General features: G+C 40.2%; 1 protein-coding gene across 4 annotated transcripts in view; it reads left to right on the top strand.

Moving 5' to 3' along the window:
• Nucleotides 1-16,864, top strand: part of REEP3 (receptor accessory protein 3) — a 37,549-nt gene extending 20,685 nt beyond the window's left edge. For all 4 annotated transcript variants that reach the window (NM_001199532.2, XM_046942818.1, XM_046942819.1 and 1 more), the window contains exons 5-8: nucleotides 1,701-1,814; nucleotides 8,666-8,813; nucleotides 12,156-12,301; nucleotides 13,042-16,864. In NM_001199532.2, the coding sequence (NP_001186461.1) occupies nucleotides 1,701-1,814; nucleotides 8,666-8,813; nucleotides 12,156-12,301; nucleotides 13,042-13,098 (465 nt within the window). In that variant the 3' untranslated portion in view covers nucleotides 13,099-16,864. The remainder of the gene's footprint in view (nucleotides 1-1,700; nucleotides 1,815-8,665; nucleotides 8,814-12,155; nucleotides 12,302-13,041) is intronic.
• Nucleotides 16,865-17,054: the final 190 nt, after the last annotated feature.

Raw genomic sequence — 17,054 nt, 5'->3', positions numbered from 1 at the left:
CCAGCACCTCACCACTCTCGTGGTAAAGAACTTCCCCCTAACATCCAACCTAAATCTTCCCTCTTTCAACTTAATACCGTTCCCCCTTGCCCTGCTGTTATCTACCTTTTCAAAGAGTTTACTCCCTTCCTGTTTATAGGCTCCCTTCAGGTACCGAAAAGCTGCAATGAGGTCACCCCGCAGCCTTCTCTTCTCCAGGGTGAATAGGTCCAGCTCCCTCAGCCTGTCCTCTTAGGGGAGGTGCTCCAGCCCCCTGATCATCTTTGTGGTCCTCCTCTGGACCCTCTCCAACAGCTCTCTGTCTTTCCTGTACTGGGGACTCCATACCTGGACACAGTACTCCAGATGGGGCCTCACAAGAGCAGAGTAGAGAGGGACAATCACCACCCTGTCCCTGCTGGCCGCCCCTCTCATGATGGAGCCCAGGATACCGTTTGCTTTCCGAGCTGCAAGAGCACACTGCTGGCTCATGTTAAGTTTGTCATCCATCAGGACCCCCAGGTCCTTCTTTGCAGAGCTACCCTCAAGGACTGCTCCTTCCAGTCTGTATAGATGCCTGGGGTTCCTCTGGCCCAAGTGCAAAACCCTGCACTTTGCCGTGTTGAACCTCATCAGGTTCACCTGGGCCCACCTTTCAAGTCTGTCAAGGTCCCTCTGAGTGGCATCCCTTCCTTCCTCGAAGTGTGGAAGTGATGCAGTCAAATTATTCTGCTGGAAGAGCGCATACAGAAGTAAAAGTACAGCTATAGCAACAACTCTTCATGTCGTCATTTTTTCTAGCATATCCTACTAATAGAAATTCTCAGGATGAATTATGTTGGTGACTTTTCTGGTTTGCAAAGTGAAAAGGATACGGAAGTAGACTTTCTACTGATTTTTTTTTTTTAAGGGACCAGTCTGCAAAAAGAAGTATGCAAACAGAACACAGCTGACAGGATATTTAGCTTTATCCAAAGTATAAAGACCCCAGATCTGCTTGCTTCTTTTTTAGTGTTGTATTTGGATGTGTGGAAAGAGCACTTAGTGAATCTGTGAAGACTACTGCTGCTAAACCTTGCCATATGGAGCATAAGCAGTCAGCGCAATAGATCAGTACAGGGTTTGGCCTTTACTAGGCAAAACTGGTAGCTGACATGATTTGAATGATGTCATCTTGGCCTTAGGAAGGTTGAACTGCAAACACTTCGTAATTTCATAAGCTAAAGGGATTTTTTCCCTAGTCTGTTATCTATTGTGGATGACCTTGAGGCCTTTACCCCCACCTCTAGCCATTTACTATAGCTGGAAATAAGTGTCCTGGCTTTACTGACCTGTGTCAGACCTGTGGTCTCTGAAGTCCTTTATGAGTTGGTTCCACCTTTCTAAGGAATGAATTTCATCTTGCGTGTGGTGTTTACCTTGCATAGCATTCGTCTGGCAATTTAGGCTTACTCTCTACAAGCGGCTTTCGTAGCTGCAAGGTTTCTGAGTGGAATAAAAGTCTTCTGTTTTATCTTCTTGTTTGACCAGACTTGGTCCTTGTTTTTAAATGAGAGAGTATAAGTGAATGGAAGATTAGTGTACAAAGCTAAGAGTAATTGTTCCATTAAATATTTCCTTCAGGATTTCTTCTGTTATCTTTTTTGAAGAAAAATAATACTGTGGGGTAATGCAGTTTTCATACGCGCATCCTTTCAATACTGAAATATGCTTTACTTTAGGAGATTGATGAGTACATCGTACAAGCCAAAGAAAGAGGCTATGAGACCATGGTGAATTTTGGAAGACAGGGGTTGAATTTGGCAGCAACTGCGGCAGTGACAGCAGCTGTAAAGGTAACCTGCTTACAGTGATTGCTTTTGTCCTTGGTGTACTTGTTGAATATCACGTCGTGCCATTCAGGCTTAGCCATTCCTACACAAAAAGTTTCAACTCTGCGAATGTTTAGAGAGCCTGGAACACAATGCAGGGGCCTCATACTATGTTTGTTTAAGATGGCTTCTAGTTATTTTTTTGAATGATGGCATCCAATTACTGTAATTAAGAAGATACCGTGTATTTTTCTGTACAGGCTTTTGGTAAACATGACCATTGTTTCTTTTCTGTCTCTGTGCTTTCTTGTCGATTAACAAAGTATTTAAAGGATTTCTGGCTTCTTTCTGTCGTTTTTCTCCAATCAACTTGAGGTAACTGCATATTTGAAGTAAGGCATGAAAGATTACTACAACAGATAAAAGTTTCTTGACACAATTAACTTGTTTGCAACTAGTTGATTGAATTATTAAATTAATGCACTAAGCATAAGCTTGCGTATTGCTGCTTAGCATTGTTTTACTTTATTTAATTTTCATTAAATCATGAAGTAAGCGACCTGTGGCTGTTCTGGATCCAAGTTCCTACAGAACTCATGACTTTCAGGTGAATTTTAAAGGATTTTGGATCTAGCAAAATAAAATGTGGGCTTTTAAGTAAGCTTCTGAGTGACTTGAAGGGCCACCAAGTAGTAGAACTGACTAGCAAGATGACTTTTTTGCTACGTGCATCCATTTGAGGCAAAACGAAGAAGTGCTGTAAGAAAGATGTGTATATCCTCATTAAATTAGAGTTTTGAGGCTATCGGGATTAATTTCCTCTGGGGAATAAATGGAGCTGCCGTGTTCATTGTAATGAGAGTGAAAAATTGAAAGCTGTTAGTAGATAACAGAAAGTGCTATAGTGGTCCTAGGCAGTCACAGTTAAGGCGGTAGAGCTAGCATTAAATTTCCATGCTTTTATGTAAACTTCTTGTTTTATAAATATGAGATATTTTTGAGGACTGCTTTTTCAAACTGTATCTCAAAAAGGACTGGAAAAACAACCACGTGTACCTTGTTTGTTCCCTTTCTCTTCTGAAGTATGTATGTGGGCGGCAGCTTAAAAATAACACTTGTTTTACAGTATAGACACAATGAACCTCACGTGCTCAAAGTGTGATTCAGCTTGACCACTGATTCTTTTTTTAGGACTGAATTTCTTAGTATTGCCTTGAGGCATGATGCAGAATGAAATAGAGTGCACTTCTAGAATGAACCTTTTCAGAGTGGAAGTAGGTTGTTTAAAACAAAACAAACCAACCAAGCAAAAACAACAACAACAAATCTAACTTGGAAATACTCTGCTGGGAAAAAGTTCTTAGAACTATGCTATTTAAAATGTTAAAAATGCAAATTCTTTGCCAAACAGCAACCATAACATAGCATTACATGCACCTGTAATGATGCTTATGCTCTGTGTGTTTTCCCCATATATGTCTGTCTGGCTAAGACTGGATGTTTCCTTGCTGATCCTTATGGTGCTATAGAAATACTATGAAACAAATGACACAAATATCTCCTCCCAGTTTCTTCTGAAGTATGAGTAACTTCTGCCTAAATGTCATCCCTGTTTGGATTTTGTTGCTATTCAGCTGTAAGTGGTGGGATGCCTGCTCCATTTGTTAAAACTTATTCAACGTGCTCATGAGTACTTGTACAGAATTATTTCAGTGCAGATGAGATGTTTGGGTAAAAGAACTACAATACCCAAGACCTAAAATAGATATGATTTAAGCCACATGAAAGAAGAGACCCTCTGAAAATCTTTATTTTGGCATGTTAAACCTCTGTGCAGTTTGTCATTCCAAAAAGCTGAGCGTGATTGCTCCGTGCAGACAAATGGAGACAATGCATATGTTCTTGATTTTGTTCCCTATTTTTGAAGAGTTGACTGCTGCCTCCAGCAGGTGGAAAGATTACCCCTTCAGCGTGAGCTGGTGGAGCATGCTATAGGATTTCAGGAATGGAATTCTACAGTGTATTAGTGGGATCGGTTTTGATGGAAAGGAGATGGACTTTCATCACTTTTTTCTTAATGGAGCAAGCATGCTTATTCTGACACGTTGGATCTCAACGTTGGTTCTCACATTAGGAGCAGAGAAAGTAGGAGATTAAAGGCAAGAGGAGGACTGAAGGAATCTGCTTAGTAAAGTGTTCAGGTAAACGGTGCTAGGATCTCTGCTTTCTCTGGCTGTAGTAAGTTTGTTTGGACTTCAGTAAAATTGCTTAGAAACTCCTCGGAATGTTTTCAAGAACAAGAGTGGGAAAGAGTGGTTTCTCCAAGGGCTGTCAAAGGAGAATGGGTTTAATATTAAATGCCTGATTAGCTGTACAAAGGAGGCTGAAGCAGACAGGTCAGTCTGCTGAACTGTGACCTAGATTTAAGCCTGCTGAGCTGTAAAGTTAAACTGCAGTTGGCAGGAGTTGTAGCTTACAGTTTAGATTCCTATACTGATATTTTTAGCTGGTACTTGTTAGCCACTGTCCACATGAAGTTCATGTCCAGACAACACAATCTGATTGTACAGCTGCTGTTTCTCTTAAGCAGTTGGTAAGGAAGTGTGTTTATTTGGTGTACCTGCCCTACCAGTTGCAATGCAGTGTTTCAGAATCTGCAAAATGGTATACGTTAGAAAAGTACATTGTTACTGCCCTGTTAATTTAAGAAAAAAATCTTTGAAAAATCCTGATTTGGGGATACTTGAAGGCAAAGAATGCTCTAGGCTAAATTTTATGGCTCACTAATAAAAATAAAAACACTCCTGAAACACTCCAAGGTATAAAAGAATCAGCAACAAGATGAATTTAATCATAAGAAAGTTGCTAGAGCAGTTTGAGCTCCATTTTATATAGCTTTTTGGGATTGTCTACAACTTAAGTTCTACCAGTACTACTTGTACTTTGGTGCATCTGCTTTCCAGGTCTTGGAGATGCAGCTTCAACCATACATTCCAGTTTTTGCCCACACATACGTTTTGAGTTCTTGGGCTACTAGGGAACTCTAGAAATATATTAATAAAGTCAAACAAATATTGTTCATTTGTTTTAAAAAGCGATAACTTGTATTGTGTGGGCTGTATTTCAGCGTGCCTTGTAGTCATCCTGAATCTGCCACCTCTTTTCTGTTTTCTCTCGGCCTTGCTCAAGCTTCATCTTCTTCCTGCCTAGTGCGTGACGCAGGGAGGTATCCTGCAGTCAGTTGTGGCACCCAGCCAGTATCACTATTAGCAGCTCAGCTCACTAGCCTTACTGCTTTCATCCCTCCTCCCTGCTGTGACTCCCTGGCACAATGTGGAGGTCATCCACAGGACAGCAGTCCCTCTGCAGGTTGAGGGAACAGAAGTCGTCCTCCATCAGCCCGGGTCAGATCTGGGAGAGAACAGCTGGGAATGTGGGTGCTGCGCACCACCGCTTTGCAGTCACAGGGCAGCTTTAAATGCACGGTCTACTGAGAACTTGTCCAAGGAAGCCAAACTGCTTTGTTCAGAGATGGTTACCACTGATGGGGTGCAAGTCCAATTTAAACAACAACAGAAATCCTGGGGCAGGTAATACAGTAAGGTGTCTTTACAGCAGCTCTTTTGGGTTAAATGTATGAACTATAAAGACACATGCTCAGTGGCAAAATTGAGAAGGGAATTTCATATATGAGAGTCAGCTGATGAGGCTGTACATTAATAGCTTGCTAGAGTCTGAGTAGTCCCAAAAAGCAGTCCCTGAAGTAGGTTATCTTTAGCAAAAACTAGATTTAGAAACCTGTTGCAAGTTAAGTTAATGCTTAAGGTTGGTTCCTGGTAATGAGTGTAGTCACTGAAAAAGGTTTAATATGTTTTAGGAAATGTTGTTGAACAAATAAGCAGACACATTCTCGAAGGCCTGCTTTTTAAGGCTACGCAAACTTTGCAGTTACTCTCCATTTAACATTCACTTAATTAAAAATTGAGAGTTTTCTGAGGGCTTCTGCCTATGCTGCGTGTGTGTCAGGCTCCCATTGCGATGTGGATGTGGTACAGTTGGCAACTGCTGGGCTGGATGCAGCCGACAGTGTTTCCTCCTTTCTGGCAGGAACCCTTGAAGTAATGGCACAGTGACTGACACGAAGCCTGGCCTGGAGCCAGGCAGGGGTGGCAGGTCCTCTCCTATCTCCTTAGGAGCAGCAGTGCTGAGGGCACGGCCGGGCAGAAGTGCTTGCTGCCGCTGCCTGTGCTGTGAGTTTTCATGTAGGAGATCTCCCTCCAGCCCTGCCTGCAGCTGGACTGCCCTGTTGTTTGTGCTGTGAACAAAGGCCTTGCTTTCAAAGCTCCTAATGTGTTAAAAATTCAAATGTCAGTGTTGCTCTCCCATTTCTCATAGAAGTCGATGGTTTATGGGCTGGTCTGGCCCGGTTCTGTGACTAGTGGGGCAAATGGGATCCCCCCCCCCCAAAAAAAAAAGAATAATTAAAAAACAGTGGCAATGATCTGAGGAGAAACAAACTAATTTACTAAATACAGTATTGGAATGCATGATAACATACTGTAATACAATATAATTCAATATAATTGTTAATAAAATCAAATATAATTGAGAGAAGGATTGTCCGAGAGCTAAAGGCCTTACACCAATACTAAAGCCTTGCTTGCAGTCGGGAGCAGCAGTGAGACGATCTGAAAGCGAGCACCACGAGACGAGAAGGCAGAGAAGACCCAGATCAGGTGACCTACAGGCCTTATATCTGCTCCCCTGAGCAGGAATGATAACATTACTCAAACAGTCTTCTGGGGAACGTAGTTCTTCTTCTCTTCTGGACAAGTACCCTGAACTAGAGCATTTGCTCTTTAACTCCCAGTACACTGCATGATGTTGTGATGTGGAGTACCGATAACCAAAAATCTTAAAACCATGACAGGCACTAAGTTATTTTAGGGCATGTTTTTGACTTCTTTTCCCCCTTTTAAAAATCAAAACACGTGTGTCCCAATCTGCACTGAAAAATAAGGTTGGATTTTCCTAGCTGGGCTCTAGTCCTGTCTATCTCCCATGAGAAACAAGAAATAAGGGCTTGTAATTTGAATTCTTAGCATGTTAATTACTATAATCTCAATTGCATAATCCTATGTACTTTCCAAATGGTTACTGTCTTGTACTACATCACATGATGAGTGAACTCACATTGCAACTTTTAAGCAGGTGTGTCTCTTCCTATATTTTTGTTAGGGCCAAATGAAGAATTTGTCGCTGTCACAGTAGATTCTGTCCAGATTTCGAAGGAGTTGTGCTGAACTTAATGCAGATTCTCCTGAGAACTGTCTGGGTCCATTTCGTGTCAATTTACTGAGGCTGGACGTGCCGTTTGGGCAGTGGGCACACTGAGCTGCTGTGTGTGTTGCAGCAGGTTCTGTAAGCTGTTGTTGCTGTCAGAAGAAGCAGTCTTATCTCTTCATTTCTCGTGTCCTTGTAGCTGCCCAGCAGTTCTCATGCATAGCAGGTTTGTGATCCAGTTCACTGTGCAAACACTGTGCAAATACAAAGAACTGAAGTAGTAGAAAGGCAGGATTCCTGCTGAAGTGACAGACCTGCTATTTTAGGAAATGAAAATAACTTCAGAACACAACACAGTTTATGCACAGACTCTACAGCATCAGTAGTGAGTTTTAACTTGAAAGCAAGCTGCAGTTGTCTGCTTGAGAGCTGTCAGCAGGAAGAGCTAGGAAAGCAAAGGTTCTGCTTCCCTCCTGCGAGACCTTTGTATTGTTTAGTTGCGGTGTATGAGTGATGTTGTAAGAACTAAATCTGTTGTTCTTGCCTGTGTAGGACACTCAGTTTTGCACTTTGCACTGGTGATGAGCTGTTACAAAATGGATATTAGGTTTCAGCTGCATGCTCTCCCTTGCTTTGGAGGCCATGCCAGCTTAAGGAGTATTGCTCCTCTGTCTCTTTGCTTTAAGTGGTTATTTTTAACATGAAACAATCTAGTGTGCTGGCCTACAAGCAGTTGTTGGCATGAGAGTGGGAACAAATGGCTGGGGCTATTGGTGCAAGAACTGCTTTTGCTTTATGTTGTTGCTGAGAAGATTGTGTGGAATCGTACCAGATAGTTGCTACTGCTCAATTGAGTATTTCTATTTAACAGCTTGATCTGCAGGACTAAACAATCTTAATCTCTTGCTCAGGATGGGACCTGTGTAGGCTGGTCAACCATCCTCTGAATTGTGTGACTTGTTTTTCTTTGCCTTGTATGCCTGGGGATTAAATGTTATTTTAACATGGTCAAGTAATGTGCTTGTCCTTTCAGCTGCTTGAGAAATTCATCCTCAGTGCTATGGGGCATTTGACGTAAAAGAGCTGCTTGATGATCTTTCTTTCCAAAAGGAGAACTTTCTGTATTTCCTGTGTAAAAGGGAAGATGTAGACAAAGCAATTAGAGAAGAAATACTAATGCTCGGATGTGGTAAACTACACTCAACCACACTTTGAAAAATGAAAGTGTTAAATCCTCTGTTGCGCTCCCTAATGCTGCTGGAGAAATGTCATGTTTGAAGTGAATTGAGCATTTCTGATGGATTTTATTCTTTCAGGTGCTTGCCCACACTCAAAAAGCCTTTATTCCCTAAAAAGAGAGTAAAATGAGACACTTGTAATGAAGCCAGTAGCTTATCTGCAACCTTTTCCTTTAAGTTTACCCAGTTAAACTGGGTAAGAGCAATGCTTAAAGCAAATGTAGATCTATTGCATGCTTATGTCCAGTGAATTTTGTGATGAAAGGAAGCATGGGCTTAACCATCTCAGGGCAGCTTTAACAGCAAAACTAAAACCTCTGCTTTGATTTCACATATACTGTTCTTGTGTTTCAGAGTCAGGGTGCAATAACTGAGAAATTGAGAAGTTTCAGTATGCATGATTTGACTACTATACAAGGAGATGAACCAGTAGGCCAGAGACCCTATCAGACGTTGCCAGAAACAAAAAAGAAAACGAGAGCCTCTGCAAATGAATCTGCGGGTAAGTACCTATCTGAAATAAAGAACCTTTGTTTTGTAAGTAAAAAGCAAGGCAGACAAAAATGGGGAAGAACAGCTGTATATTTACCCTATTCAGAAATGGAAAGAATCGGAAGGGGTTCCTAAACATTAAAACAGAATTGATGTCAGTGAGATCTACTGCAGCATTAACGAGTCGTGCCCCCCCAGCAGAGATCTTCTCAGAGCTGCTAACAGTACAGTCACACCATACTCATTTCTCCTCTCTCTGTTAGTTAGCAACAATAATTATATGCCAGATTGAAGCTTAATTGGAAGATTTTTTTTAAAGGTGATTAAGTAGTGTTTCTCTGACAGTGTACTAAAACTTAAATGTGAAAATCTATGGAAGCTCTGTTAATGGGAAGAGAAAATAAATTGCAATGAATTCAGTAGGACTGCAGTGATAATTCTGGTCAAAATGTAAAATTGTGAGGTGATAGGAATTACAAAGGCATTAAATAGTCGGTGTGGTGGTGCACATCAGCATTCAGAAGATGGTGTGCAGTGACTGAAATACTTTTGCAGAGATCGTTTATTATTAATGCACCGTATTCCTGAGTCTGTGCTGCTTGATGAAAGACTTCCTAGAGACTGTCCGCTATTTTCTTTAACTGGAGAGGCTAGAATGGAAAAAGCTTGACATTTCTCACAGAAGAAACAGCTCTGGTCTATTTTTTTTTCTTTTTCTTTAAGTCTGTCTCTTCACCTCTCTGTTCTGAGGAGGTGGTGGTTGTGGACTGCAAAGCATTCCAGGAATCACATGATCGCTCCCGGCATTTCTGAGGAGTGAATGGCCCTAAGCTGAATTGCTAATTGAGCCCAGAAGGTATCCTGTGATAGTCAGTGTAAAGTACTGGCCAGGGAAAAAGCCCATGAATTCATCAGGAGTTATGTTAGGGATGATGTCACTGCAGCTGTTGTGCAGGGGCTGTTCCTCGGGAACAGACCATTAGTTATTTCCCTGAAGCAGCTTGAAAATGCTGAAAATTCAATTTTGCCCACAGGTTTTACTGTGTAAATAATCAGACTGTGAGATTCAGTATCACGTGTGAAAATGTTTTCTTAGAGCTAGTTTAAGTGTTTCTACTCCTGGGCCCAAATACAATGCACACCTTTTCAGTTTTCTTTGAAGCTTTTTCAGCGTTAGGGTTTTATACAAACAAAGAAAAATGCTATGTAGCAGAATGTTATTTTTTTGTGATTTGCACTGGGAGTTCCTGTACAAACCAATTAGACCCAGATGTAGAAGGGCCCTAACTATACAACAGCTGAGCTGCCAGTACAGTTGTTAAGAAGGCAAATATAATTTTGATTCATCAGAAGAGGTGTTACAAACAGAGATAAGGAAGCATTCATGCCACTACAACCATCTCTGGTAAGTAAGTAACAGATATGATTCAATTTTTCCATGCTTAACATATGAAATTCTATGGGAGGCAGTGACAGGTTTGCCTCTATGACAGCAGAAGAGGCAGGTATGCCTTGCTTAGCAGTGGAGTTAGGTAGGCTGAATTCTAATTTCAGGATAAAATGAAACAACTGGACGAAAATTATCTACTTTGGCTTAAGAAAATATTAATTTAAGATGAAATGTTTATTGGTTGTGAATAAAGCTAGGTTTGGAGTCTAAAAGATGTCCCTCAGTGTTCCATCTTGTAGCTTATGGAATGGCCTTCTAAAAGGAGAGCTTGCCAGGGGACCAGATGACACTTCACATCTTTATGACTTATCAGTGGTGAAGTGTCTGGGCTTTTAGACTCCAAGGATCTTTCCAGCATGTTTTTAAGCAGTTTGCTCCCTCTAGTGAGAATGTTTGTTAATAACCTTGGTCTTCGTTCTGCAGGATTTAAACAACCCTTCATAACTAACTACTTAGTAACGCTAACTACTTCAATGTTCTGTCCATCTGAAATGAATGTTGGTGTTAAAGATGCATTAATACGCATGGGTATGAAAAAAAGTATTAATCTAGAACTAGTTTTAGATACTAATTTCTAGGAAGCGTGAACTAAACTCTTGGCAGTAAATTGGAGAAAGGGAGTCAAAAACATAGGATTTGTTTCTTGGGAGCAAGCAGGAGGAACGAGAAGGCTGAGGGAAGAAGCAAAATTATTTCATGTTGATAAAGTTGATGTAGAGTTGAGAACGAAGAATATAATGCTCTTAGTCTTCATTTTAGACTTGCTACTTCTTATATTTCATCTCGGTGTCTCTTCTGGCATTAAAAACGTGTCACTAAAAACATCATCAAGAAGCATAGTTACACAGTGTATCCAAAGTGAGAAATAACATGAGGCTCAGAATAATTTCCTTGTTTTGATGACTGCTTTGAATTTGTCCTGAGTTGAATCTTTTACATTAATCCCAAATTGCAGTAGCTAAAAATTCTTCTAAGGAAACATGAATGTTCATGTCTTCTGCAAGAAATGTCAGCAAACCTGTTTGTTTGCAGGGAGTCCTCTGCAAATGGAAAAACAATATAAACTTGTAGTGGGAGTGGCAATGAGGAGGGAGGAGAAAAGTAAACTCGGGCAGCTGGAAACCTTCTGGCTTGTTCTTTGCTGTGAGATAGTAAAACAAACAGTGAAGGAAGGAGTAACCAAGTAAAATGCAATGTAGATTATGAAATGTATAAAGTGGTTTATCTCTAATAAGTTTGCCTGTTTTTTTTTGTTTTTTTTTGGTGGTTACTTTTGCTTAAGTACACAGTAATTCCATAGTTTATAATGAGAACGGTGGAAAGTAGGTGTCCCATTTAGTAGTGTTTGAAGTGGGTATCTTTCAGCACAATCTGTTGTAAATTGTGGGTATATGAAGGGGTTATTCTTGTCCAGATACTTGGTCTTGGCATCAGCGTTACTCAATGCATTATTAGTGACTCTGGAAAACTATAGGATGCATGTGAAATAAAATAGAAAGTGGGAATCAAAGTAAGAGATTGAGTCTATTTCGATGATTGGTTGGTTGTTTTCCTAGAAGAGCATTCAAGCAGCAATGTTGCAAAAAGTCTTAAGTACTTCTGAATGAGGAATGAGATTTCTGTAGTTCATTGTAAAGAAGACTATGGCAGCACAGTGATGGTTTGGCATTTAATGGACTACTGCATTACATACCTATGGAATTAAATGGCTCGTTACTTACAAATGGCAGGATGTGCTGCTCCTGGGAGGACGCTAAATGTCTTGTGTTTGAAACAGATGGAAGAATGACATCTTTTGAATGAATGAAGGATGTGTGTTAAAGATGAAAGTCGTGGCTTTCTTAAAAATGTATAAGTTACAGCTACTTTTTATTTAAGTTTTTATGTAACTGTTTTTTAAAGGTTTTCCACTGGAAAAAAATCCCGGAGATGATAGAACAGATGAAGAGGTAGAAGGAACACATTCAGAAGATGAAATGTTTGCTCAGAGAGGCCTTCGAAGAACTCAGAGCATGAAATCTGTGAAAACTGTTAAAGGACGTAAAGAGGCAAGGATAACTTTACTTGAGTACACTTGTAACTGCATAGCTTGGCATTTTTCATAAGGGGGGAACTGAATTATTTCTTTTTTTTTTTAAACTGAGAGGGGATATCAACAATAACTGTTAAGTGGAGAATGGACTAATGGGTCATATCTAGGCCTGGAGTTTTGTATTTTGGGGTGCTTAATGAAACTAACTACGTGTGGGTGAAGGAATGAGGAGATGAAATAGACTCTATGCTTGTAATACTGAGGCTGGCCAATCCCAAATTCCAGAAATGGCTTGCTTTGGATGGGATGTAGATAATGGTGTTGTTACCTGCTTTGGTGTGTCTTCATTGCACATATTTATGCATCTGCTGTTTAATTAGATTGAAGGTAATTCAGTTTTTTAGTTTCCATAAGCATATGACCTGCTGTGACTTGGAACACCTGACAAGATTGTATGTAGGATTCCAAGTGCTTTGTATTTGCAAGTGTTACAAATCTAAAGATGCATCAGAATAAATGCTTGTGGAATATCATAAAATCTTTTGGGTAGTTCTGGGAAAACAGCTGGGACTTAATTTCTTGCCCAGTTTTGTTGAAGATCTGTGTCATTCAGTTGTAGGCAGAGGATCTGTATGAATCTGTGGAGTGCCTAAAAGACACTTAAAGATATTAGTAAATAGGCGTAGTGGAGAGGTTAATATTTCTGCCCGATGTGATCTTACCTCTTCTCAGTTCTACTTTTTTTTTCCCCCTCAGATACGATACGGATCACTGAAATACAGAGTAAAGAAGAGACCCAATGTGTACTTCTAAGTTTATTGCACAATGCCTGTGAGACAAACTGCTGTATTATAACAACTTGAATTCAATACTTCAAGTGTTAAAGATCTGTGTATGATTGATATAATGAATATATATGGATAGATGTGGTAGGACTTGGTTTTATGAGCCTAAATGATTGGGTAACGTATTACTCTGCTTTTCTGTAATTGCTTATTGTTAGACTTAAATCTGGAGAAGCTATAGGATAAATTTCAGCACTTCGTAAATAAGGATTAAATGAGTTACAGCAAACAGCCTGACTTTTCCAGAAGTCTTGAGCAGACTGAAATAATTACAAGTCCAAACAGATCAGTAGAAGCTGTAGGTGTTTGGAACTTGTGAAAGTGAAACCCGTGGTATCCTCCAGTTTACATGGGAAAAAAATAGGTATACTTGAAATATTTTTCTGAACTACAGTTCCTGAAAAGGCCTTCATGTAATTTAAACATGTACAGTTTAAGGAACAGTGGGTGATAGTGAGGAAGGAAAAGTAAAGATTTACTATATCCTTAGATCTTTTTGCCACATATTTCCAAGCTTAACAAGCCTGTATAATAGTAATAGGTGCAAAATGGGGGTATGTTTAGCACTTTATGCAAAACTGTATAGTTTTGTACACTTACTGATTTACAGCTGCACATGTAATTTTAGTTGATTCTTAGGCAGGTTAGACTTACTGTAGGCTTTTTATAACTCACCTTGACTGCTTAGGTACACTTAGGATGCTGTAGATAATCGCAGCTAACACTTAACAATATTATCAGGTGCCTTTCTGTGTCTTACAGGGCTGTGGTATTACCTGTTTTTTGTCTGTTTCACTCTTTTTTTTTTTTTCCTTCCCTCTTCAGCTAGAGAGATGTAACAAGATTTAACTCAGTTTTTGGTTAAAATTGTGGTAAGTTAAACTTGTAGCAATTCTGGTGACAGACCTCAGGGATCTGAGCAGCCCATCAACTGTGTAGGATAAGTCGTGCTGGAGTGGCAGCATATATGATAGGTTATTCAGGCCCTGATTTGATTTTGCTCTGCATTCCTGTAAGAATACATATATATTTAGAATGTGTATGTGTGTATGTTTCTCATGGTGTGTAGATTCTAGAATTGGCCATGTCGTTTTTTTATTGCTCAAATGATTACTAAAATACTGACTTACAAAGAGCTTTTTCTAAAAATCTAGCTCATTGAATCAGCCTTGTCATAACCTAATGTCCATGATATAACTATTTGCACAGAGATAAATTTTGGAATGCCATACTTGTCAAAATGACCTCTCAACAGCCCCTTCAGTGCTGTTTTCTGTAATTCTGAGAAGTAGGCTGATTTTACTACGTGACTCTTTCTAGTGTGGACATGGGAAGGACAAATCCTCTTTTGTAGATAGTATTTTTTTATTATGTGGCATGGGTAGACATAGGAATAATTTTCTTTAAGGGCAAATGACGTGTTATCCCTCCTGTCCTTGATGCTCAGACTCCAATCCTTAGACTTTCCCCCATATTTGACAGTCACCTGCAAGTTTACTGCAATGCCTTTAAACACCTGCTGCAGTTTTTCTTCATATTGTTACAGCCATAGCAGTCTCACTGCTGGTGGACACCTAAGAGCCTCTTAATACAGACTGGCTTTTGTCTTCTGCATAGTCTTCAGTAGACTTCTTTGGGCCAGGGTTTGCGTTATATGGATAAAAATGCAGCTGGTCTGTATTGGCATTGTGTTCTTCACTTGCTATTCTTGTCCTTTATAAGCCAAGTGCAAAGCCTTGAACAGATGTAACAATATTGTTGGCACGGTGCTTTTAGCGTCCTCCAAGCAAGTTAAATACCTTTAGCAAGAAGCTGCAACATTCCATATGTGATCAAAAGGCCAAAGCTTTCCCCCCCACCACCACTTTTCTCAAGAACATTTCCAACGAGAAGTGATGAGCAAGGTAGCATCCTGGGGTGGGGCTCATAGCTCATGTCCTGTAAGTGTTTGCAGTTATCATCTACTTCCTTGAATGTAGAAATCACCTAAGAAGGGAAGGGCTGCTTATGTATTAAGGTGTGTAAGGTGTTAGGAGAAACAGAGGCTTTTGTGGTTGCATCTTACCTCTCCTTGAACATTAGAATTACCTGAGCATTGAGTGGAATGTCCACATCTAATTCTCCAGCTGAGCACTTGCTGCCACATCTTGCACTAGCTCCTAATTTTAATAGGTAATCATGGCAACAAAATTGCCATAGTTTTACAAATCAGAATCCTGTGTGAAAGAGCTGGGAAAGCCTTTCTGTCAGAATTCTAGTTCCTGTTACAGTTTCACCCAGTCCTGTTTCTGGGCTTAAGTCCTTTTCCTGGTTCAAGGATAGAGGTCATTTCAGTAGAAGGTTAGGCCTTAGCACGCTGGCGGTCAATGAGCGCTTTGTGTTGTTACGTACTTAGGGTTGTAACCTCTGACAAATGCAGCTTGCTAGTTAGGTAGTGACGGGCTGCACAAACCCTCCTGTTCCTGAAATATGCACGGGACTAGGAACGCAGGCAGTATTATTCATGTTAATTACTGTTTCCATATAAATATATTTATGTTCTCTCTGACATCATCTTAAGTGATAAAAACACGCATTGTTTTCCTCGCTGTTCTTTTGGCCTCATGCCCTGCTGTGAAGCGCTGGGTTCCACCTTCCCCCAGCAGCTTGATTCTTCTCTTTGCATTCATCCTGAAACCACTTCCTGATATCTTCAAGTTGTTTTTCCTTCCTGTTCCTTGTCAGCTGATCCTTCACAGGGCTCAATGGCCTGATTAGCTTTCATTCAGATGATACTTATTTCTCTCTTCTAGTTGAATTTAGTTGAGTTTGGTTCGGGAGTATCCCTCTATCTTCAACTTTGTGGATTTTCACCCCTTTTTATTTGCTTTAGTAACTGCAGAGGTCATCCGCTGAGCTCTAGCCAGCAAAATTCTAGGAAGAAAGTTAAATGTTCTTTTTCAGTTTGGAATTTAAACTACATAGTTCTTATGAACAGAACGTGTCCCGAGAATTGGCTGACTGCTACCAACAGCACTGCTGGGACAGGTAAAGGAAAGGTTACCTACAGGTCAAAGGTAGTTTAAAACAGAATATGTATTTCCTGTTAAATTATGTATTCTGGAAATGCTCCAGAGCTTTGTATCTGAACTGACTCGGACTTTTCAGCAAGAGCATGCTGTATGTATAGAAATACACCGTTTGGGACAAGGATTCACCTGGTGGCCTCGGTTGCAAACGCACTGTCTGGACTGTGGTTACATGGTAATTGCCAATATCTGCTAATGAATGCTAATTGCTTAGCTGTGTCAGAGCAACTGAATGTTATCCAAAAGACTTTTTGCAGGCTATAATGAATTTTAAAATGAATACAAGGTGATTTGGTTAAGCAGAATGGTGGAGTAAATGCTAGATGCATTTAACACACTGTTAATAATAACAACTGTGTTTTATTTTGGTGTTACTTTTATTAATGGGAAGTTGGTATTTTAAGGTATTTTTGTACAAAAACATACGTGCACAAAGGCAATACTTTGATATTTTTCAAGAACGCCTATTTTTAAATGCTACAGACCAGAGACTGTCAGACATCGAGACTGAAGTTAGTAGCTTTAAAAATCGCAATGTAAGCTTTACTTTTTATATTGTAATGATAACTTTGCTGTCAATTTGTTTACATGTTTGTAGTAGGGAACGTCTCATTACGCATTGACTTACCCTGATGCTACCTTGAATAAACGCTGCTTTGAGCAGGATGCAGTGGCTATTTTATTGCCTGCACGCGATGTCGTGCGGGTGGACACACGTAATCCATGTCACGTTACGTTATATTGTTACGATTCTTGTACTGAGCCAACCTGTCCGAACGCTGAGGAGCCTTCTGAAAGCACCTGGTGACTAAACTGCCCCTGGGATTTTGCTGCGGAGCCTGACGTTGGTTGAGAC

Source organism: Gallus gallus, chromosome 6 (assembly GCF_016699485.2).
Source record: "Gallus gallus isolate bGalGal1 chromosome 6, bGalGal1.mat.broiler.GRCg7b, whole genome shotgun sequence".
Classification (NCBI taxonomy): Eukaryota; Metazoa; Chordata; class Aves; order Galliformes; family Phasianidae; genus Gallus; species Gallus gallus.
This window is presented reverse-complemented; position numbering and strand designations above follow the sequence as displayed.